The sequence below is a fragment of the Lepidochelys kempii genome, chromosome 11 (genome assembly GCF_965140265.1).
Source record: "Lepidochelys kempii isolate rLepKem1 chromosome 11, rLepKem1.hap2, whole genome shotgun sequence".
Lineage (NCBI taxonomy): Eukaryota > Metazoa > Chordata > Testudines > Cheloniidae > Lepidochelys > Lepidochelys kempii.
This window is the reverse complement of record NC_133266.1, coordinates 68,489,312-68,513,085: the sequence shown is the minus strand read 5'-3', so window position 1 is coordinate 68,513,085 and position 23,774 is coordinate 68,489,312. Positions and strand designations below refer to the sequence as shown.

Below are 23,774 nucleotides of genomic sequence, written 5' to 3'. Positions count from 1 at the left end.
GTAACAGCTTAAAAGGTTGGCTTTACCGAAACCCTCTCTGGAGTTTAGATGCACAGAATCCCTTGTTTCAGAGTAGCAGCCGTGTTAGTTTGTATCCACAAAAAGAACAGAAGTACTTGTGGCACCTTAGAGACTAACAAATTTATTTCAGCATAAGCTTTCATGGGCTACAGCCCACTTCATCAGATGCATAGAATGGAACATATTGTAAGAAGATAGATGGATAGATATACAGAGAGAGAGAGAGAGAACATGAAAAGGTGGAGTAAGAGACTAATTAAGATGAGCTATTATCAGCAGAAGAAAAAAAAACTTTTGTAGTGATAATCAAGATGGCCCATTTAGGCAGCTGACAAGAAGGTGTGAGGATACTTAACATGGGGAAATAGATTCAATGTGTGTAATGACCAGCCACTCCCAGTCTCTATTCAAACCCAAGTTAATGGTATGTAGTTTGCATATTAATTCAAGCTCAGCAGTTTCTCGTTGGGAGTCTGTTTTTGAAGCTTTTCTGTTGCAAAATTGCCACCTTTAAGTCTGTTACTGAGTGGCCAGAGAGGTTGAAGTGTTCTCCTACCAGTTTTTGAATGTTAGGATTCCTGATATCAGATTTGTGTCCATTTATTCTTTTGCGTAGAGATTGTCTGGTTTGGCCAATGTACATGCCAGCAATGCCCCTCTGCCACATGATGGTATATATCACATTGGTAGATGTGCAGGTGAACGAGCCCCTGATGGTGTGGCTAATGTGATTAGGTCCTATGAAGGTATCCCTTGAATAAATATATGGACAGAGTTGGCATCGGCCTTTGTTGCAAGGATAGGTTCCTGGGTTAGTGTTTTTGTTGTGTGGGGTGTGGTTGCTGGAGAGTATTTGCTTCAGGTTGGGGGGGGGGCTGTCTGTAAGCAAGGACTGGTCTGTCTCCCAAGATCTGTGAGAGTGAGGGATCATTATCCTCATACCTTCTTGTCAGCTGCCTAAATGGACCATCTTGATTATCACTACAAAAGTTTTTTTTCTTCTGCTGATAATAGCTCATCTTAATTAATTAGTCTCTTACTCCACCTTTTCATGGTGTGTGTGTGTGTATCTTCTTATGATATGTTCCATTCTATGCATCCAATGAAGTGAGCTGTAGCCCACGAAAGCTTATGCGCAGATAAATTTGTTAGTCTCTAAGGTGCCACAAGCACTCCTGTTCTTTTTGAGAATCCCTCGGGAGTGGCAGAAGGGCGGAGTAGGAAAGGGGATGCAGTGCTAGGGACTTGCTTCTGATTCTTTTCAAAAAGCTTTGTTAATGCAAAGGAAGCAAGAGACTCCTAGCTCAGCTTATTATTTTTATTATAGTAGCACCTACAGACCCCAGTCAAGGCCTGATTTCCCCCATTGTACTAGACAATGTCCAGGAACATCATGAGGCAGTCCCTATATTGAAGAGCTTCCAATCTGAATAGACAAGAAGTAAAAGGGGAACCAGAGGCACAAAGAAGTGAGTGACTTGCTCAAGGTCACGGAGCAAGTTAAAGGCAGAGCCAAGAATAGAAGCGAGCTCTCCAGACTCCAAGTCCAGTGCCCCACCCACAAGACCACGCTGCTTCTCTGTTAAGTCATGCCCTTCCTCCTCTTCCCCTTGTAGTAGCAAGTGCTTGCTGCGTCCTTCCCTCAACAGCTGTACAAAGCCTCTAAAGCCACCAGCGGTGGTGTTCTAACCTAGCCAAGGGTCTCCTCCTTCCCCCTGTCACTTCCTCCCTACACCTCATCTTCAACCCTGGGTGCTGCGATTGCTGTTGCACAAGAGTCTGTCATAGGTTGTGGCAGGTATGTGACGTGTTCCCATACCGATGTCACGGTTACCCGTCAAGTGTGTGTGTGTTCCATTCCTTTGCTCTCGCTTGAGGCCGTGCAGCGGTGAAGTGAATCCATCATTCTGTTAAGTCCGCTGCTGTGTTCAACAGGTGCAGATGTTAAAATGGCCCAACATTTGGGGAAAGGGGTTCAATTTATTTAATTTTCATAGAAGCAAAACCAACTTAACTTCCTAGAGGAAAGAAGCTGCTAGTGAAGCCCCCTAGTGAGCGTTTTCCCAGGGTCTCTTCTCATGGTCATGCTTTTATGCGTTGTTTACAAAAACTCTTCAGTCTTGTTTCAGCCCTTTGTATGCCCCTTTAGATTCAGAAAGGGAAGGGACATTTATATGGATAAAAAGAATACCCAGAGTTAATGCTAACAAATGCTAGTTAATGCTAACAAAAGTGTTAGATGGATATTAAACCATACGCTTATCAGAAGTGTCCCAGACAACAACCTGCAGTACACATAGCAATTCCAACTAGGCTGTAGCCACATGCACCCTCTAATTCATTAACGAGGATGGTTTGATGGCTTCAAAGGTTGTAACAAGATATGGCACCTTCCACTTTTAGGTCACTAGTTCTATCCAGCCCATATTAATATTAACTGCCTCTGTTAACCATCAAACAGTTAAAGGCTAATTAGACGTAAGTTGGTCTTTGGCCTGCGCTCTGTGGACAGTCATTAAAATTGCCCTCACCTCTGAATGTCCAGTCCAGGGCAGAAGCCAAGGAGTGATCCTCAGGATAAGTTCACCATGAGATGGCGTGGTTAGATTCTGCAATGATTAAGGCATTAGAACATCTAGTCTGACCTTAATAACACAGACCATAGTGTTTGACCCAGATATCCCAGCACTGAGCCCAATAACTTGTGTTTGACCAAAATCTATCATCCAGAAAGGCAGCCAATCTGGATTTGAAGACAGCCAGAGATGGCGAATCCGCCCCTACCTAGCTGCACCACAGGTTCTGCGTATAGGTGAGATGAAGCTATTGCCTAGGCGGTGTGGGGCGGGGGGGAGAGCGTGCTGTATCCTTTCAATGTTAATGGAATAATTCAGTGCCTAAAGATTTGAAAAGAAAGCAGCAGCCTTGTTTCTAAACAAAACAGACAATGGAACCAATTCTGCTGTTCCGCTGGGGTAAATCAGGAGCAGCTCCTTTGACACGAATGAAATTGCTCTGGGTTTCCATTAGAGAGCAGAGTTTGGCCCAGTAACTCTAAGTGTAATTAAAAACAGACCTGAATGAACATTGCTTTGCTGCAGATGGGTTCTAGCAAGGTCCCCGTTAACATAAAATTCAGGTGGAGAGAGAGAGATCAGGGTATCTGGAGTGATTAGTATACAGCAGTGATTTTCAACCTTTTAACATTTGTGGACCCCTAAACAATTTCGAATGGAGGTGCAGACCTCTTTGGAAATCTTAGACATAGTTTGCAGACCCTCAGAGGTCCACGGACCACAGGTTGAAAACCACTGGTATAAAACAATAGGGTACAAACACTTTCCACCCATCCAGGGCTCCTAATAATAGAAACTAATTATTGGATTCAACTCAAATGAGCAAATAGTTTGTATATTAAAAATGTATTTGTCTAAAGAGGTCAGAGATTCACTGCTTATTTTTTGCAGAGACCCTTCCTTCCTTCCTTCCTTGTTAATACTTTGGGTCATGAGGACGCTGGGAGGATTCCAAGGGATCTCTGCCAAAAAGGGCCAAGGCAGTATGTGCCTCACACTGGGAAAGCTGAGGTTTGGGGTTTGTTTTTGCTCTCTGGGTTGCAGTCAACTTCTCCTCGAACTCTCACTTACAAACTGCAGTCTCTTCTTCAGTTAAAAAATAATCTCTTTCCCTTCTCACTGAGCCAGAGTTCACATCCTAGTGTCCAGGGTGCGTCACAAAAGAGAGGACTTCCAGGTTATTACTGTATCCTCTCCTTTTCAGAACTTAAATGGCGTATCAGGTCATGTGCAAAACTGGAACAATGAGGCCATTTTCAGGCTCCAAGGGAGGAGGTGGGGAAGGGAAACACCTTTGCTTTGCTTTGCCAATCAGTGAATAGCACCAATACTCTCTTAGCTAAGAATGAAGGATTTCTTCCTATTCCCAGGCTGGGGGAAAAAACAGCATACGCTGCTATGTGCTGATCTGAATTTCCCCTGCTCTCCTGGCATAAATTCTTGACTATCGTAACATCCATGATCCTCTCACTCAAAATCATAATCTCAGAGGAGTTCCTTTGGTTATATTTGAGCAATGGAGGGAAACAGATGATTCACTTGGAGCGCTGCTGTCTTGACTTGGCTGTCTGCATGCAGAAGAAGTATAGAAATGTCCTGTCTGTAACCGGAGAAGCTCGGGGCCAACATTTTCAAACCTGATGCCTTAAGTTTGGATCGTAATCAGTGTTAGTTGCTGAAAGAGTGTCACCCACAAGTCAGCACCTCTTAAAAATCAGGACACTTCTAATTCGGAGTCTAACCTTAGCACCTAGGTTTACATTATTTTTTGGCGTAAGTATCTAATCCCATTTGTTACAAACAAATGAAAATACTTGAGTCACCTCAGTGGTTTGTAGGTACAAAAGAACATTTCAATTAAGTGACGTCTTAAAGTGACTTTCTTAAAGGCTGCTTTGCTTGTGTACCTCAAGGGCCGGACCCAGTTCGCAATAGAAGTTTCCCCCACTGATTTGAATTGCTGGATCCCGGCCTAAACTGAGATGTGCTCCTGTGAGATGGAAATCTTGCCCAGGGTGCTGCATATCTGGGGAACGAGGTTCTGATCTTACTGGTCTGATAGACAGCCAGAGGTCAGCTAGTACTATGTGGTGAATTTATCGGATTTCGCAGTGTGACTGTGACAGAAACAGGATTTTTAACCATCATTCCAATTCAAGAATTCAAACCAGACTTAGGCCAGGAAGACCCTTGAAATTGAAAATCACTCTTAACCATATAATGCCACCTTGGATAACAATTGTATGTCGGCAAGTGCAAGGGCTAACGCACATGTTGGTATTAGACCGGGGTGGGCAAACTATGGCCCGCGGGCTGGATCCAGCCCCTCGGGGCTTTGGATCCGGCCTGCGGGATTGCCACCGCCGCGGGCTCCGCACCAATCCTGGAAGCGGCCACACCGCGTCCCTGCAGCCTGTGGGGGTGGAGCAGCAGAGGGCTCTGCACGCTGCTCTTGCCTGTGGGTACCTCCGCAAAGCTGCCATTGGCCAAGAACAGGTTACCGTGGTCAATGGGAGCTTCGGGGGAGGTACCCACAGGTGAGGGAAACACGCCGAGCCCTCTGCTGCCCCGCCCCACCCCACCCCAAGGGGCCACGCAGGGACGTGGTGCTGGCCGCTTCCCGGAGCAGTGGGGGGCCAGGGCCAGGGCAGGCATGCAGAGAGCCTGCCCTGGCCCCAGTGCGCGCCACCCCGGAGCTGCTCTAGGTAAGCAGCACTGGGCCGGACCCTGAACCCCTCCTGCACCCCAACTCCCTGCCCTGAGCCCCCTGCCACCCCACACCCCTCCTGCACTCCAACTCCCTGACCTGAGCCCCCTCCCAAACCCTGCTCCCCAACCCCCTGTCCCAAGCAATTTCCTCTCCCAGATGTGGCCCACCCCTGTATTAGACACTTCATTATATAGAGAAATTCTAACTTAAGGTACTGTAGATACTGCCTATGTATGATTTCAGTGGGAGATGTATATGAGTGACAACTGAGTGTGTGGTTTATGACTTGGCTTCTTTATAACTTTCAGACCAATGAGGCAGGCAATAGGAGGGATTAGTGCCTCTGTTCTTATCTAGGATTCTGCTTCCTAGATGTGGGTCACTTTGTGCGGTCTCTTCTTCCCCAAGACCTGGTCACGGTTCCTAAAGCGTGGTTTGTTCCCTATTCAGAGTCCTTGAATCCGTTCTAAGTTAATTTCCTTTGATACCGCCCGCAGGCTACTGAGGATCTTGCTAGATGGTTGTTGCTAGTCCTCTCACATACTATAGCTGAGCAAGTTCCAGGAGTGGTGAGCCTGGAGTTCTGCTCTGATGTCACCAACTTCAAACTCACAGGGCCAGACATGTGACTGAGGAACACTTCGTGCAGCTGGGTGGGCCAGTGTGTAGAAAGTGGCCTTTAGCCACTTTTGCACTCCCTGATCTTGGAGCCACTCTTTACCAGGCCAGTCCCTAGGGAGAAGTGAGACCAGACTGCTGGGGCTGCCAGAATCATGGGGATGGTTCTCCTGGGACGGGGACACCTGGACCAATTCTAAACCCAGGTGTGATGATAACTGCAGGGCTGTTTCTATTCTTGGCTCTTTTTCTGGCTCATGTGCCTATGGTTCAGTGCTGTGCTGGAGTTCAGCTTTAGTCACACATTGGCATCGTGACAAGATGGCAACAAGGAGACAGGGCAACGAGGGCTGGTGACTGCCAAGTAATGAGCAGAGAGAATGCACCTACTTGGTACTGTGCTGGAAACTGGGGCTGATACGTTCAAAATCAGTTAAAGGATTTAGCTCCGAATTCCATGGACTTCAGTGGGAGTGGTATGGCTAAATCCCCCCTCCTTGGCTAAACTGACAGTAATGCATAAGAGTTGTAGGCAGAGATTAAGGTAAGATCTGGATTCCTGGTCCTGTAAACCTAGCTTATCACAGATGCAAGGAGTCAGCAGCCCACACCCACCTGCCTCTGTGACGTGGCAGGGTGAGAGAGTTGGTTAGTGAGTCAGGAGAAAATGAGTGAGACATCCTTGTCTTCATCCTTTCTTGCCTGAGCCTCAATTTGATGGACCACTCCCCACCCTGCTCTAAATATGACTGATACCCAAATGTCTTGAGTCATCAGTGGAAGAACATGGTGTCCTTCCACTCAGCGCACCCAGGGCCCTTCCCCATTCCAGTACAGAGGCGCACACAGTAATTACACAAGATGCTCTAAGTATGAATGTGCTAGACGTGCAATATGGAAACATCACATCCAGTTTGTCTCCTAGTAACACGCAGGTGTTATCACGAGTCATTTTAGGTAGAGCTGGTATTGAGGGCTATAATGTCAGGCAAACTTCACTTCCATTATCAGACCCTGTTTACATTTGCCTTTAGCTTTACCAAACTGTAATAGTTCAGGCTGAAATTTCCTTTGTTGGGTGTCCGCCTCAGGTTAATCTTTTTTTCCAGAGGGGTTGTGGGGGAGGGAGTTGTTCAGCCGACTCCAATTTCTTACAGTAACTTCACTGAAAAGCTCAATCATGCCCAAGCTTTGCAGCAGGGACTTGATATTTGGCAGGAAGGTTGTCCTAGTGCCAGGGATGTGGCTTTGCTTGTGAAAATCTGGGCAGGTTCTAATCTTCTGAAAATTTCAGTTCCCACAAGCTCGGAAGAGAAAACAGTGGTGACATCTCTGAAGAGTCTGTCTTCACAGAGCACCCTCCATCACCTCCCAATACAGTTGCTATGTGCCAGCTAGACTATGCATGTGCCATCCCCGCTATTGTCCCTGCGCGTGCTGCATTCAAGAGCTGCTGGGGCTGAGTAAGACCTGAGCACCACTGTGGCCTCTGGACCCAAACTGACAGCATGAAGATTTTCTGTGTTCGGTGCTGAGGCAGTGAGGAGGAGCCGTCAGTCTGAGTAGAATTCAGAGGTGTGAGAGCCATGGGTTGGGGAACCAAAAGTCTCGGGGGGGGGCAGAGAAAGCAATTTGAGGATGAGTTGGGGCAGAAGGATCTGTAACCCCCAGAGCGCACACTCCCTTCCAGAACTGGGCCTAGAACCCAGGATTCCTGAGTCTCAACATTTCCGTGCAGGCTAGTAAACAGCTGTGAGATCCAGTGGCAAAGAGTGTCTCATCCCCTTGTATGGGCTGCTCCACACAGGAAAATAACAGCCTACTACTGCTATCAGTTACTCTTTTAGCTCAGTACTGTGGATCTAAACATCTCAACCTTGCTGATGACTCCAGGGGGTAGTGGGGGGGGGGTGTCAATATGGTTCCATGGAAAGGAATTTCTGCTTTTCCGTTTCTCTTTCTTTCTGTGTTTTTGCTGCAGGACTCTTGGGGGGTGGAGTGGGCTGGAGAACTAAGAAGGCTCTGTCCTCACAAGAGCAATAAAATCTAGTAATTGAGAGTGCATGGGATTTTTGGATATTTTTGTTTTAATTCCAAACTTTTAAAAAACACTTGAAAGGAATGTGTGTATGTGAAAGATTAAAACATGTCTGACCTATCAATTCAGAGCAGAGATCGAGCCCACTCCAATTGTCCAATCCTTCTGCTAACTATGATATTTCTGGGTAAAAAGCAAACAGAACCCCATGCTCCATCTGCACTCACACTTGATCAAAATACCTAATTGGTTTTAATTCACACCTTCCCCCCCCCCCTTATTTCAGTGCAAGTTCGTGGGGTGGACACTTGCTTTGGATTAAGAATGTCCCTAATTCCCTTTAAAAATCCTAACATACCAAATCAAAATAGGACAGAATGTGAAGTTTTTGGTTTTGTTTTTTTAACCTGGTTTGAATTAAAACCAATTTTGTTATTTTGGAGCAAATTTAAGCAAAAGCAGCCTTTAGGAAAAAACAGAACAAATATTTAAAGTGGTTTTTAATGCCTGCTTAAATTTAAAAAAGAAAAGCGGGGGTGGGGGGGAGAGGAAATGGGACATGATCCCAATATCTGCTGGTCACCTTTAAAAGCTAAATTAGCATTTACCTGTTAGTAATTACCTATTAAAAATGAGAAGTTTCTCTTGCAGACTTTCTGTGTAATTGTAGGAAAATTATCAACATAATGCATTTTACTGGCAGATCACTCTTCCTTCTTTAATTGATCCTGACATGCTCTATAATTTTAGTTAATGGCTCTTAAATTTCTGGAAATTAGGTCATATAAAAATTACTCTAATTAAAATGGCATGTTAATGAACAAGATGTATACAAATGTGCAGGGAAAGGTACATTGTATACAGCTGCTCTGTAACTCTATTAGAATGGTGAAATGGGATTTGAAAGTCAGACATACAATGCAGGTTTCTGATTGGCTGTTGGTGACATCTGTCTCCTCTGTAATGGTTAAACATATGGATCTGATCTCACATATGTAATTTAACTGGTTTTGATTATAATGAGATGTCCAGGTGTTTGCAACCCCCCTCCCCCCAGCCCCAGTCCTCCTATAGATGGCTTTGTGCCTTTCTAAGTGAGGTGTCTGTTTTGTTTTTAGAGGAGGAAAGTGTGTGTATGGGGTGGTTATGGGGATTGGAGAGAAGCTGAAGCATCATTGCTTAAACTTTCCAAAAGTCTTCACCCTGTGAGCAGAGGTCAGACTTGGAAATATACAGCCCAAAAGACTAACGTTATGAGTAACTGGAACAAAGTGATTGATCACATAAGTTTACTAGCACATTTATTTGAGCATAAGCTTTCATGAGCTACAGCTCACTGCATCCGATGAAGTGGGCTGTAGCTCATGAAAGCTTATGCTCAGATAAATTTGTTAGTCTCTAAGGTGCCACAAGTCCTCCTTTTCTTTTTGCTGATACAGACTAATACGGCTGCTACTCTGAAACCAGTCATAAGTTTACTAGTGATTTTTGGTAGAGAATGAATACAACTAGGAAAGTGATCTGAATTCAATTCCATTTTATGTATCAAAGGTCTGGATTACCAATCACTTAACCTGTGCAAATCCACAGACTACACAGGCGTTTGCATAATTGGAAGACAGTGTGGTCACAGGACTTACTGAACTTTATTGTGCTGATTTGATAAGGTGAAAAGAATCCAGGTGGATTTTTAGACCCTAAGTTGAATTCACATAGGGCTGGTGGTTACTTGTAAACTGAGTGCATGAAATAGGGAAATAATTAAGAGATGAAAAAGATTGACACCTGTCCACCCCATGATGCCATTTTTACACACGTTCTACTCTGTAAAATGGACTAACATTCAGGTATCCATTTAACATGTTTATATTAGTAATCACGGTAGCAAAGGACAGAGTGTATTTTGGATGACCAGTTACTATGTTAAATGGATACTTTAATGTATAAGGGGTCCAACTCAACCTCAAATATACAACTGCATACTTGTATCAGAGGTCAGAACCGGGCCACATGCACTGTGGGAGTGCCGTGATTACTAGGGGAATCTTACTTTTGTTGCATTTCCTGACTGGTGTGTGCACAGTTTTGATGTTCTATAAATAAGTGTTGGCATTTAATCTCTGTAATGTCAATTGAAATACTAATGCACAAATAGCTAAACTAATGTCACTTTTACGGTTCCAGGGTCAAAAGTTTACTCAGGTGTGGGATACCAGATTAAAAGATTAGTATAAAATGACACTAAAAACATAGATATTTTGTATTCTGCAGCACAACAAATTGCATAGTAACTCTAAATTGAATGGAAATCGCATCTGCAAACCCAGTTGTTCAGTCATTTTTAACTGTTAATGTTCAACACTAGCTTGAAGACTAGTCCTCAGTACTGGTAAGTCCTGGCTTGTAAAAATCAGCCATTTCTGAGTTAAGCATGGACAAAACAAATATCTTGCTTTTTTGGCTATTTAAATAATCATGGCCCAGGTTTTCTAAAGGGCTCAATTTCCATTGTTCTCTAAGCACTTCTGAAAATCTTCATTTAGGTGCCTAAATAGGAGCTGAGCTCTTCTGCAAATCTGGCCCTGGCTTAATTTGAAATGTGTCACTGGGTTATGCTCAAGCTTTAAAATAAAAACACAAATTCTGTGGGTTGTGATCAGACATGGAAAATTGCAACCAAAAGGTGCCATTTCTTTAGAAGTTAGAAGCCTGGGAAAATAAGTTGCAATGGAAGGTCTGGTATAACTAGATAAGAGATCCTCACAGGAACAGCTTTTTGTGTCTCCAAATTCCAGGAAAAGCTCTTTGGGAAATATCTCTAGGGTTTCAGCTGGGCTTCAGACCAACTGAGTAGGAATGAACCAGTCCCCTCCAGCACACCTTGTTCTGCATCCTAGGACAGCATTGCAGAACCCAGGAGAGGGCTGGGCTCTGTTTCTAGATTGTTTCCCTCTTTGTTTCCCCTGCCCAAAATAAGGAGTCCATTTTCAGCTATTGGACCCATAAATCATGGTAAAGTTTTCAAAAATTATAGACTAAATTCTGCAATACAGTACAACTTGAAGACCACAGAGTTTCTTAGGGATTATACCAGCGTAACTGAGGACAGAATACATTCACGAGGAAGTTTAAGTTTAACTAATGTTGAGTAGAGCTTGTCCATGTTTTGAAGAGATCAACCTAACTTCCATTGAAATAAATGGGAGTTAGGTCAGTGACTTCAGTGGGCAAAGAACTGGGTCCAACTCAGACCGGCTGAAATGTTCTAGTCCATTTGTTTTTGATGCGAAAAAATGGCCTTTTCTAGGGGTGGAGGAATGGAAGTGTTCTGGCTTTTCAACAGAAATAGAAGCGTTTTGTAGTTTTTAGCTTTCTGTTCTTGATTTTAAAACAACCACCACCTTGTTTCAGCATTTTTTCAGTGACAATACTTTGCACTTTTCAGCCAGCTGTAGGTCCTCTGCTATAGAAAGATGAGCACATATTTTAAAATGCAGTTACACTAAGCCTTGTGATTGGAACTTAGTTAATTATGTTGATGCTTGAGCCAAACTCATGCCCATTCTCCCACAGATGTACTGACTCCAGTGGCAAGAAGGTTAAAATAGGAAAAAAATATTTTAGTTGGTAAAGTAAGCAGCTATGGCCATAAATCCACACTGGGAACAGACCTGTGGAGTGAGACGTTACTCTGTCATAGACCTATGAATGTGGCTGGGTCTCTGGGAGTAGAAATCACTGGAAAAGAGCCAGGTGGGACGAGCCATACAGAGTGAAGAAGGCTGAATCTGTTCTCCCCTTGCCTTGCAGGAATGGCAAAAACTGAACTATGACATCTATACCTTGCGGCAAATCCGAAGGGAAGTGAGAAGCAGATGGAAACGTATTTTGGAAGAATTAGGTAAACTCGAGGTCATGGCTATTTTATTTGCAGCAGCATAGCTGTTCAGCAAAGGCTGTTACTGATGCCTTCATATCTTGGGGGTAATCTTCCAACCCCCCCTCCCCCTTTTGTTTTGCATAGATGCAAAATGACAGAGCCACCAAGGCTTCACTGAAGAGGGGTGCAGTTGGAAAGAGGTAGTGCAGAGGGACACTGGGTCTTTTCCCTCCAACCTGCCGCACCGTGCAAAGGAGTGCCATCCTATGGCTCTATGCAGCAGCTCATGGGTGGGCGAGCTTGGAGGAGGGGTCTGGCCACTGGCTCTTGTGACAAAGTTCCTCCTCTGCCTTGGTGGGTTCTGCACTCTCTGGCAGATTTGCTCACCTCAGAGGTTCACGGCAGTCCTCCGTTTGGCTCCTTTTGTTAGTGGCACAAAGCTGCCGTTCAGCTAACCTCATCACTGGCCAGCATGGGGAAAAGGAGGAGAACAATCCCCACAGTCTCTGCTGGCCCACCTAATGGGTTGGGAGACAGGCCAGAGACCTTCCCCTCTGGTGGCACCCACAGTCCAGGTCAACTCCTCTTCTATCAAATAGAGAGTTGGGGGTGGGGGAAATAGGGGGAACCCAGGCCTGCCCTCTACTCCGGGTTCCAGCCCAGGGCCCTGTGGATTGCAGCTGTCTATAGTGTCTCCTGTAACAGCTGCGTGACAACTACAACTCCCTGGGCTACTTCCCCATGGCCTCCTCCCAACACCTTCTTTATCCTCACCACTGGACCTGCCTCCTAATGTCTGATAACGCTTGTACTAGAATCATAGAATATTAAGGTTGGAAGGGACCTCAGGAGGTCATCTAGTCCAACCCCCTGCTCAAAAGAAGGACCAATCCCCAATTAAATCATCCCAGCCAGGGCTTTGTCAAGCCTGACCTTAAAAACTTCTAAGGAAGGAGATTCTACCACCTCCCTAGGTAACGCATTCCAGTGTTTCACCACCCTCCTAGTGAAAAAGTTTTTCCTAATATCCAACCTAAACCTCCCCCACTGCAACTTGAGACCATTACTCCTTGTCCTGTCCTCTTCTACCACTGAGAATAGTCTAGAACCATCCTCTCTGGAACCTCTGGAACCATCCTCTCTCAGGTAGTTGAAAGCAGCTATCAAATCCCCCCTCATTCTTCTCTTCTGCAGACTAAACAGTCCCAGTTCCCTCAGCCTCTCCTCATAAGTCATGTGTTCCAGACCCCTAATCATTTTTGTTGCCCTTCGCTGGACTCTTTCCAATTTATCCACATCCTTCTTGTAGTGTGGGGCCCAAAACTGGACACAGTACTCCAGATGAGGCCTCACCAATGTTGAATACTGGGGGACGATCACATCCCTCGATCTGCTCGCTATGCCCCTACTTATACATCCCAAAATGCCATTGGCCTTCTTGGCAACAAGGGCACACTGCTGACTCATATCCAGCTTCTCGTCCACTGTCACCCCTAGGTCCTTTTCCGCAGAACTGCTGCCTAGCCATTCGGTCCCTAGTCTGTAGCTGTGCATTGGGTTCTTCCGTCTTAAGTGCAGGACCCTGCACTTATCCTTATTGAACCTCATCAGATTTCTTTTGGCCCAATCCTCCAATTTTTCTAGGTCCCTCTGTATCCTGTCCCTGCCCTCCAGCGTATCTACCACTCCTCCCAGTTTCGTATCATCCGCAAATTTGCTGAGAGTGCAATCCACACCATCCTCCAGATCATTTATGAAGATATTGAACAAAACCGGCCCCAGGACCGACCCCTGGGGCACTCCACTTGACACCGGCTGCCAAGTAGACATGGAGCCATTGATCACTACCCGTTGAGCCCGACAATCTAGCCAACTTTCTACCCACCTTATAGTGCATTCATCCAGCCCATACTACTTTAACTTGCTGACAAGAATACTGTGGGAGACCGTGTCAAAAGCTTCTCAGTCCTCCAGCAGTACGCTTACTCACTCTCAGCTTCTTGCGCGCCTTTTGCTCCCAGCTCCTCGCACGCACCTCACTAACTAAAGTGAGGTCCTTTTTAAAACCAGGTGCCCTGATTAGCCTGCCTGTCCTAATTGATTCTGGTAGCTTCTTATTTGGCTCCAGGTGTCCTAATTAGCCTGCCTTAATTGGTTCCAGCAACTTCCTGATTGTTCTGGAACAACCCATTATCTTACTGAGGGGAAAGGGATCTGCTTAATCTGGGGCTAATATATCTACCTTCGATCACCCACCTGTAGCCATCTGGCCTGACCCTGTCACACTCTGTAAACTCTGGGTGGGTCCACTAGTCAAAAAATTGCCTAGGGTGGTTACACAGAGCGGCAGTAGGTGCTCCACCAGATAGGAAAGGGGGTGTCCCCTCTACCCTGCCACAACATGCATGGTGTTTGTCTATTTGACATCTGCATCATGATAGGGGTTTGGATAAATGGGGGGTATACCGTATACCACATAGAATCTATGATTCTATGTGGTATACGGTATACCCCCCATTTATCCAAACCCCTATTATCCAAACCGCCGTGTTAATCCAGATCCATTCGCTGTCCCCCATGCATCTCAGGGCCAGGACTGTGAGGAGGAGGAGGAGGAGTCCCCATCTGTGGGGGAGCCCACCCTGTTGAATGTCTCCTGTGGCAGAACCAGGAGCCCTCTGCAACCTCTCTGGTGCAGGAGTGAGCGAGCAGTGCCGTGACAGGTGAGCTGCAGAGGGCTCCTGGTGACACCCAGTACCTGCAGGTGCAGGGGAGGGCCAAGGATCTGCAGTCCTAGCAGAGTCCTACCCAGGGGTTTCTGCTCCTTGTGCCTGCAGGAGTTGGATGTCACCCACCCTGTGGCAGTGCAGGGAGCCTCTGCAGTCCTGCTGTCATGGGAGTGGGGCAGAGACCCTGGCCACGACTGCAGAGGAGAAGTTGAACCCCCAGTCGTGGGGGAGGCCACCCTGCTGCTGAATGGCTGGCTGGGTCCAGCTCCCTTGATTAACCAAATTCCTGATTATCCAAATAAAATCCCTGTCCCCAGGCTATTTGGACGATCGGGTCAGGGATTACCCTGTCTTTTTAAGAGCAAGGCAGCTCAAAATGAAAGAGCACTGATTTCTTTAAAACTACATTTTTCCCAAATCTCTTTTTCTGATGAAAGTGATGTGAAATTATCGATTTTCCTCCTCTGGTTAATACCAGCAGATCTGAAGAACTGTAAAGAAATTTTAAATGGGGTTTAAATGAATAAAACTGCTTGGCAATGCCCTTTTCTTTCCACTGCTTTGCCTAGTTGTCCTGGAAAGAGTTAAATCCACCTTGTGATCCAAACACATCTGGCTGGTCCTCTGGAGGAAACTGCAATGATATGTGGGGCCAGGGTCCCCATGGCCTTGTGTAGTTCTTGATATCTGGGCAAGATAGATGCAAAATTCTGGCAGATCAGGAAGGCAGTGATTTGGACTACGCACGTGGAAGTCTATCTTGGGCACAGGGGAACTGCATCCCTTGGGTGTCCGTTCCTGGGCTTTTTGCCTTTGCAAGGACATGACCACTAAGAGCAAAAGAACTTATTTTCCCAGACGTGATGATGGAGGGAATCTTTTATGCACTGAAACTGTAAGTCATTGTTAACCTTTATCAACCAGACTTGGTTAGCTCCTACATACCGCTTATCACAGAACCGCAATGCCCTGGGTCCTTGGATAGAAAGTACTATACATTGAAAATTATGCTAGCACTGTGATGTACAAAAAATCCTCAATCTTACAGACTGTCATGGGAGAACATGAGACACAAAGCACATGATCTGATGGGCCTACACAAAGTCAATAGCAAAACTAGCTATAAACCCTCCAGATCTTCTGACTCCCAGTCCCACGCTTTAACCACAAGCCCAGACAGATTTTGCAGCGTCATAAAGGTCCTACAGATGATCTCACACTTCCTGGGGCCAGGGTTATGGGCAGATCATGAAGATTACATTCCAAGTCGCTTCCTTCCCACAGATGCTACTCTAATTAAAAAAACAAAACAAAACCATGCTGACTGTTTCAGTACCAAACCACCACCTGCATGTTTACTCTTGCAGTGTTGCTTTTCCCCTTCGGTTGGTTGGGGGGTTTTTTTGGCCTGACAGGTGCTGAATATGTTCAGTTCTATCAGCAGCTCTGGGACTTGCTGGATCATGAAAAGAGCAGGGCACCCAGCCTAGACTGAATGTACTCACTGTCTATGCACACAGGGAGCAGGCGAAGACTGAATCAGCACAAGTAAAGATGCCCCTTAATCGGGAAAGCACAATGCATGTGTTGCAGTTTTAAATGTTATCTCACTGGTGGCCTCCCGTTCACCCTACAGCAAGGGTACACAGTGGAGCCTGCTCAGAGGAAATGCTAGTTCACTTTATCCAAGCGTGTTTTATTTTTTCCTGTCATGGAGTATAAAATAGGAACACTAAAAGGCAAATACACAAGGCAGAGGGGGAATAGCGAACCTTCAAATACATACTGAGCTGTCTACTAGCCGAGAGCTGGATTGGGTTGGTTGGTTCTTTGTAGTAATGTTATTGCCCACTTACATCCTGCCATGTTTTGTGCCTTTCATTTAAACTGGACTGATCGTCTCTGTCCTAGGGTTTCAGAAGGAAGCGGACTCCCTGTTATCGGTGACTAAACTTAGCATCATCAGCGATTCTCAGAACATGAGCAAAGCCCGGGAGATCCTGTTAAAGATCTCTGAGGAGACGAACATTTTCCCAAACAGCTGGGAGCTCTCTGAGCGATACCTCTTTGTGGTGGTAGGTAGCTAAACATTCCTTTCTTATCTAACCCCCTCTGTCTCTGCTAATGAGGTCACAAAAGTGGCACGAGTAGTGAAATGCACAGGATCAAAGCCCCGTGTACCTCAGTCTCCCAGATATGACTGTTCAGTCCAAGATTGCACTGGTGGCCTGCTTGGGCACAAATAGAAACATGTCTGCACTATAGACCATGAGCCTGATTCAGCTGAGAGTTACTCTAGTTTTATGCCATTATATCTCTTGGAGACATGACACTGGCATGACACCGTGAAGGATGAGGCCTTATGTCTTTTCAAGCCTGTCTGAGAGGGCATTTTTGAATGGAAACTGTTGCAAAGTCAGGGATACCAGCAATTCTGACGACTCCATTATTTTGACAGGATCGTCTTATTGCACTGGATGCTGCTGATGAATTCTTTAAGATGGCCAGCATCGCCTACCCAAAGAGACCCAGGGCAGCGAAAGTGGAAGACAATCCGAAAGAAATGCAGCACGTACTTGCTCCATTGCCCTGAAGAGACTGCTTGGGCAGGAGGTGTGCTGGATTTCCTTTCCCTCACGGGAGTTGGCTTACTCGCTGAGGTTAGCCAAAGTGATGTGATTTCTTTCCTTCAGAGGACATGAGTGGATCCACAAGAGCAGAGTGCCCAAGTAAAATGACTTTATTGTGAGCATGGAGCGCAAGGGTGGCACAATCAAAAAGATCCAGGGGGGCTAAGAGTGGGCCTTGGTGCAGGGATGCTTCTCAGTGGAAAGGAGCAAGTGCTGCTATGAACCAGAGTTCTGCAGGTGGAAGAATATGAGAGACCAGTGTCTGAGCAAGGACGTGGGCGTGTGTTTGGGGAGGAGGGAACCCACTGTACAAAGTGTTGCAAAGGCTGGGATGCCTCTAGTTAGAGCAGCATATAAAGTTCTGTATTTCCGGTGGCTTCCAGTGGCATCTCATAACTGGATGTTCCCTACATTGTCCTTTGTAGTCAGAAGAACCTCTGAGAGACTATTTATTTTAACTGCCTTTGACTAGAAACGTATTCAACCTCTCTCCATGGTGGTCACATCCCTCGACCAAAATGGACTGTATTGTGCATTTATGTAAATGATACTTTATCTTCCCCAGTTCCCTCAGCAGCCAAGGTAAGACACATGGGTGCTGATCACACTAGGCACTGGGAAGGTTCAATAGGCAGTGAGCGGGTGAGTAAGTCTGAGTGGATTTAGTTGCATGTGTCAAGGACTGTCCTTGTCCAGTGATGCAGTCAGATTCCGATGTGGGTATGATTTCCCATTTCATCAGCAATGCTACAGGAAGAGAATATCCCTTCCCTTCTTATTTATTCAGCCCTGTAGCTGCTCTTGCAAGTGGTGGCAGAAAATCAAATCCTATTCCTCCGGCTGGCATCTTCCCTCCCGAGATTGAAAACTGGTTGTCCAGGACTGAGCTCTGTAACTCAAGCATGAAGCCAGTGAAGGATCCTGATTCCAAGCTTAGCTCCCAGTGAGATTCTGTTCTAAAGACTTGTTTTGCAAAGCATGTGTGACGCTGGGTTACAGAAACTTTTTCATTGGATCTCTGTAAACAAATCGGCCAAGACCTTCCAAAGTGACTAGTGATGTTGGGATGCCTCCATTCTTTGATACTCAACTTGACTCTTTAAGGCGTCTTTGGTTGGGCCCCCAAAATCACTAGCTGCTTTTGGAAAACCTGGGTTGTCATAACTGCATTATTTTAAATGGGGAAAAAAAGGTGAGGGTGTATTGTGCAAAGAAGTATGCTGTTACAAAGCTTGTGACATGAGATTTTTAATAACCCTTTATGTCATCCTGCTGTTTTATCTGGTAATAAGCAATAATTTTAAAACACTGGATGTTAAGAATAAGTAAGAGTTCTTGTTCATCAGTGGTTAATAGAACTGCTGCAGAGTGGCCAGCTGAGAGAGTTCGTTTCATTGGAGGCTTCTTAGGAAACAAAATTGCCAGTTAGAACTTTTATTTGTTTATACCTACAGTGTTAAAATATCTATGAATTGTAAATGTTTGTCAAGCTTCCTGGAAATGTTTTGTCAGTTCTGTACATTGATGAAACCTTACTTTAATAAACACAAAGTTCTGTGACAATCAGGCAAAGTTCTCATTTGAGGAGGTGTTTGCCTCTACAGGGACCTGTTCAGTGAGTCTTTTTCAACCAAAAAAAAAGCAATTTCCCTACTGTGTGGGTGGCTGGGGGAATGCAGAGCATCTACTTCATGCACCTGTGCATGACACTCAGGGTGTGTCTACACTCGAAATGTTACAGCTGTGCTACTGGAATGCAGACACTTGCTACGGAGACGGAAGGAGTTCTTCGGCCCCTGCAGTAAGTCTGCCTCTTTGGTTGACCTAGCTACTGCCTTTCAAAGAGTTCTTCGCTCTGCAGCCTACGCCATGGCTTAGGTCAGCTTCATTACTCGGCACAGGGAGTGACCGTTTTCACAGCCCTGAGCGATGCAGTTAAGCCAACCTAACTATGTGTCCCTCGTGCAATTCAGCGGGAGTTCTGCCCTCCATAGGGAGTACAGCTGAGATTTTCAAAGGGCCCTGTGAGGATTAGGCACCTCAGCCATGCTGGATTTCAATGGGATTTGGACACCTCACTCAAACTCCTCTGAGAATTCTGCCCTGTTGAGGAGGGGGCAGTTTAAAGGCACAAACAGCAGCTAGGGGTTAGATTCACAAAAGGCTTTAGGCATCTAACTGCCACTCTAGGAGTCTATATCTCAGAATCAGGCCTCTCTGGGGCTCAAAAAGCCTCTGCTCAGCTGCTGTTGAACCCTATAGGTGCCTAAACTCGCTCAGCACCTGTATTTTTTGCAGTAAAATTTCCCTAGGTGCCAATGTTTCTGCTTCTGGGCATGTGCACTGCAGCCCCGCTTGAGGTGTCCAGACGCCTAAGCCCCAGAGCGAAGCACGAATGAGGGAAGATTGGCATTCCTCCACGTAACTCGCTTGTAGGGCCCAATCCAGTAAGCGTGCTCAGAGCTCAGCTACTGCATTGGGTCCCGGTAGACTCATAGACCCGCAGGACCAGAAGGGATCTCAAAAAGTCTTCAAATTCAGCCACCTGGTGCTGAAGCAGGACCAAGTAAACCTAGAGCATCCCTGACAGGTGTTTGGCCAACCTGTTCTTAAAAACCTCCCATGATGGGGATTCTGAAGCCTATTCCAGAATTTAACCACACTTATAGTTAGTTAGTTCTTTTCCTAATACCTAACCTAACTTTCTTTTGCTGCAGATTAAGCCCATTACTACTTGTCATATCTTCAGTGCACACAAGGAACAGTTGATCACCGTTCACATTATAACGGCCCTTTAATGTATGAAAAGATTATCAGCCCCCTTTTCCCCCTCCTGCCCCCGCCCCGCCTTCTCCTCTCAAGGCTAAATGTGCCCAGTTTCTTTAACCTTTCCTCAGAGGTCAGTTTTTCTAAACCTTTTATTATTTTTTGTTGCTCTCCCTTGGCCTCTCTCCAATTTATCCACATCTTTCCTAAAGTGTGGTACCCAGAATTGGAGGATCGAGTACTCCAGCTGAGGTCTCACCAGTGTTAAGTAGAGCGGGACGGTTACCTCCCAGGTCTTACACATGACACTCCTGTTAATACATGTCAGAATAATATTAGCCTTTTTTTTTTTTCTTTCTGCAACTACATCCCATTCACTAGGCCAGTAATCCTGTCAAAGAAAGAAATTAGGTTGGTCTGGCATGATTTGTTCTTGACAAATCCATGTTGGCTATTCCTTTTCACCCTAGTCTCTTTTCGGTGCTTACAAACAGATTGTTTAATAATTGGTTCCAATATCTTTCCTGGTATCAAAGTTAGGCTGACTGGTCTATAATTCCCTGGGTCCGATTTTGTTTCTCTTTTTAAGGAGAGGTGGTGTTTGCCTTGTAGGTGATCTGACACAGAACTGGGGGTGATGGGGTGGGGGTGGAGAGGACTTTCCTCACCATTATTAGCCCAGTGCTTAGGATAGTTCCCTGGGATGTGAAAGACCCCTGGGTCAATCCCTGCTCCACCTGAAGGGAGGGATCTGCTATCACCCAGTGCCCTTGAGCTGTGGGATATTCTGATGTGGGCTCCCTCATCTTCTCCCATTTGAAGCTGTTCCACTGTGGATAAATAATGGGGGGAAAAAATCATGGGTGCAGGGGGACTGGATCCTGGGTCTCCTCCCACCTCTCAGGTGAGTGCACTAACTACCAGGCTACTGTGTCATTCTCATTTCTTGCTCCTTCTCTGGCCCAATGATTCTTCCATGATTTAGCCACGGTGCAATAGCTTTAACAGGAGTGTCGCCATGAGCCTACATCAAAATATCCCCATAGGCCGGAGAGGTGGCAGATCCCAGTTCAAATCCCTTCTCCCCCTCATGCAGAGGGGGCACTTGAACTGGGTTGAGTTCTGAGGGAGATGGTCCTGCTCCTCCGGGCTACAACAGCACCAATACATCAAGAGGATTTGCAGCTGAGAATCCCAAGCAGAGAGCATTGCCTCCCTGTAGCCTGGACCTGGGCACTGAACTCCCTGAGAGGGCAGGGCTTAGGACACACCCCTCTCCGGGGCATATTCCATTGGCTAGCTTAGGTGGAGAGCTGCCTAGCCTGCTGGCTTTTGTGAATCCCTTTCCGAGATTCCTCTCCCTTTCCATTCGCTGTACAGTTAGCCAAGGTGCCCAACGCAGGCTTCATGAATCACGGTGATTTTTCTAGGCACCTAAAAGGAAGGGGTGGTGACACTGAGCATCACCACACCCAAGTTTCTTTTGGAATCCAGCCCCAGGGGTCTAACTGCCATTGATTTTTTTTCGATAGGAGTTAGGAGCCTATCTGCCATTTTGTGCCTCTGAAAATCTTCCCCTCTCTTATTGCATGTTGATCTGTGCTCTAGATCTAGTGCTTCCCCTCTGCAAGTACCATTTGGTTATGTGGGGATCAAATGGTTCTAGAAATTGCGTGGCAGAAAGCATGAGGTGGAGGAACATGCCGGGGTTATTAAACCCTTCAAATGCTAGACATGATGGAACTGGTGACTTTATTTCCATTTTGTAACAGGATTGGAAGTCACCAAATGGCACCACTGCATGTAGGTAGGAATAGCGGTCAGTAGGTTTCCGGTATAGGGTGGTGTTTATGTGACCATCGTTTATTAGCACTGTAGTGTCCAGGAAGTGGATCTCTGGTGTGGACTGGACCAGGCTGAGGTTGATGGTGGGATGGAAATTGTTGAAATCATGGTGGAATTCCTCAAGGGCTTCTTTTCCATGGGTCCAGATGATGAAGATGTCATCAATATAGCGCAAGTAGAGTAGGGGCATTAGGGGACGAGAGCTGAGGAAGCGTTGTTCTAAGTCAGCCATAAAAATGTTGGCATAATGTGGGGCCGTGCGGGTACCCAAAGCAGTGCCGCTGATCTGAAGGTATACATTGTAACTTTGTCCTTACCCATAACTATTTTACATTTGGGGACAAAGTTCAGCCACCGGGTTAGCCGTGACATTATCGGGGATAGTGTTCTTGACGGCTTGTAGTCCATCTTTGTGTGGAATGTTGGTGTAGAGGGCTTCTACATCCATAGTGGCCAGGAGGGTGTTATCAGGAAGATCACCCAAGAATTGTAGTTTCCTCAGGAAGTCAGTGGTGTCTCGAAGGTAGCTGGGAGTGCTGGTAGCGTAGGGCCTGAGGAGGGAGTCTACATAGCCAGACAATCCTGCTGTCAGGGTGCCAATGCCTGAGATGATGGGGCGCCCAGGATTTCCAGGTTTATGGATCTTGGGTAGTAGATAGAATATCCCAGGTTGGGGTTCCAGGGGTGTGTCTGTGCGGATTTGATCTTGTGCTTTTTCAGGGTGTTTCTTGAGCAAATGCTGTCGTTTCTTTTGGTAACTCTCAGTTGGATCAGAGGGTAATGGCTTATAGAAAGTGGTGTTGGAGAGCTGCTGAGCAGCCTCTTGTTCATATTCCGACCTATTCATGATGACAACAGCACCTCCTTTGTCAGCCTTTTTGATTATGAGTGGTCACTTTAGATAAGCTATTACCAGCAGGAGAGTGGGTTTGTGTGGGGGAAGGGGGTGAGAAAACCTGGATTTGTGCTGGAAATGGCCCAACTTGATTACCATACACATTGTAAGGAGAGTGATCACTTTAGATAAGCTTTTCCCAGCAGGAGAGTGGGGTGGGAGGAGGTATTTTTTCATGCTTTGTGTGTATATAAAAATATCTTCTACACTTTCCACAGTATGCATCCGATGAAGTGAGCTGTAGCTCACGAACGCTTATGCTCAAATAAATTGGTTAGTCTCTAAGGTGCCACAAGTACTCCTTTTCTTTTTGCGAATACAGACTAACACGGCTGTTACTCTGAAACCTGTAAATATTCCTGGTCATTCCTAGGTAAATCGGAATCTTTCAGATTTTAGATTTACTTTTAGATTCATCTGATGTAAACTTCCTGCATGTACAGGAGAGAGAAATGCAATTCTCAGAGAAAATGAACAAGAGTCCGTCCGTGACAAACACTAGTGCAGAAGAGATGCAGGGACTCTCTTAAAACAGAGCAGGAATAAAGAATGAGAAAAAGAAAAAAAAAAGATTAATATACTATCCAGACTAAGTTTATTCTGAGCTCCAGTGTTGGAGGGGCCAGCTTCTATTTTCTCATGCTTTGATTCTCTGATTTGATCTGTAGTGTGAGTCTGAGTTGGTGAGTCATTTCTGAGCAGAGTTTTTGCAAAATAGGTTGTGCATACAACTAAATTGGAATACTTACTCAGATGAGTGCTGTCCTGCTGGAGACCCATTGTATCAAAGGCCTTCAGAGAAGCAGGGTACTCCACAACCTGACTCAGCGGACCTCGTTAAGGGTGCAAAACATCCCCGTGCAGAGGGGGCTGAAAGTGGTGAATGGCTGAATTTGAAAGTGTATGCGAGTGGTTCTTGACTAGTGCACAGGCCCTCTGAACAGGGATGAGTTTTACTCGACAAGCACCATGATTGCACAGTTCACTACCAATCAGCCAAAACAACAAGGAGTCCTTGTGGCACCTTAAGAGACTACCAAATTTATTTGGGTTAAGCTCTCGTGGG

The 23,774-nt window shown here is 45.8% G+C and overlaps 1 protein-coding gene across 1 annotated transcript in view; it reads left to right on the top strand.

Annotated features, from left to right (window-relative positions):
- MREG (melanoregulin) overlaps nt 1-18,765 on the top strand; it is a 44,178-nt gene extending 25,413 nt beyond the window's left edge. Inside the window, exons 3-5 of the mRNA XM_073306746.1 lie at nt 11,774-11,864; nt 16,484-16,647; nt 17,031-18,765. Coding sequence (XP_073162847.1) covers nt 11,774-11,864; nt 16,484-16,647; nt 17,031-17,165 — 390 coding nt within the window. The 3' untranslated portion in view covers nt 17,166-18,765. The remainder of the gene's footprint in view (nt 1-11,773; nt 11,865-16,483; nt 16,648-17,030) is intronic.
- The last annotated feature ends 5,009 nt before the right edge of the window (nt 18,766-23,774 follow it).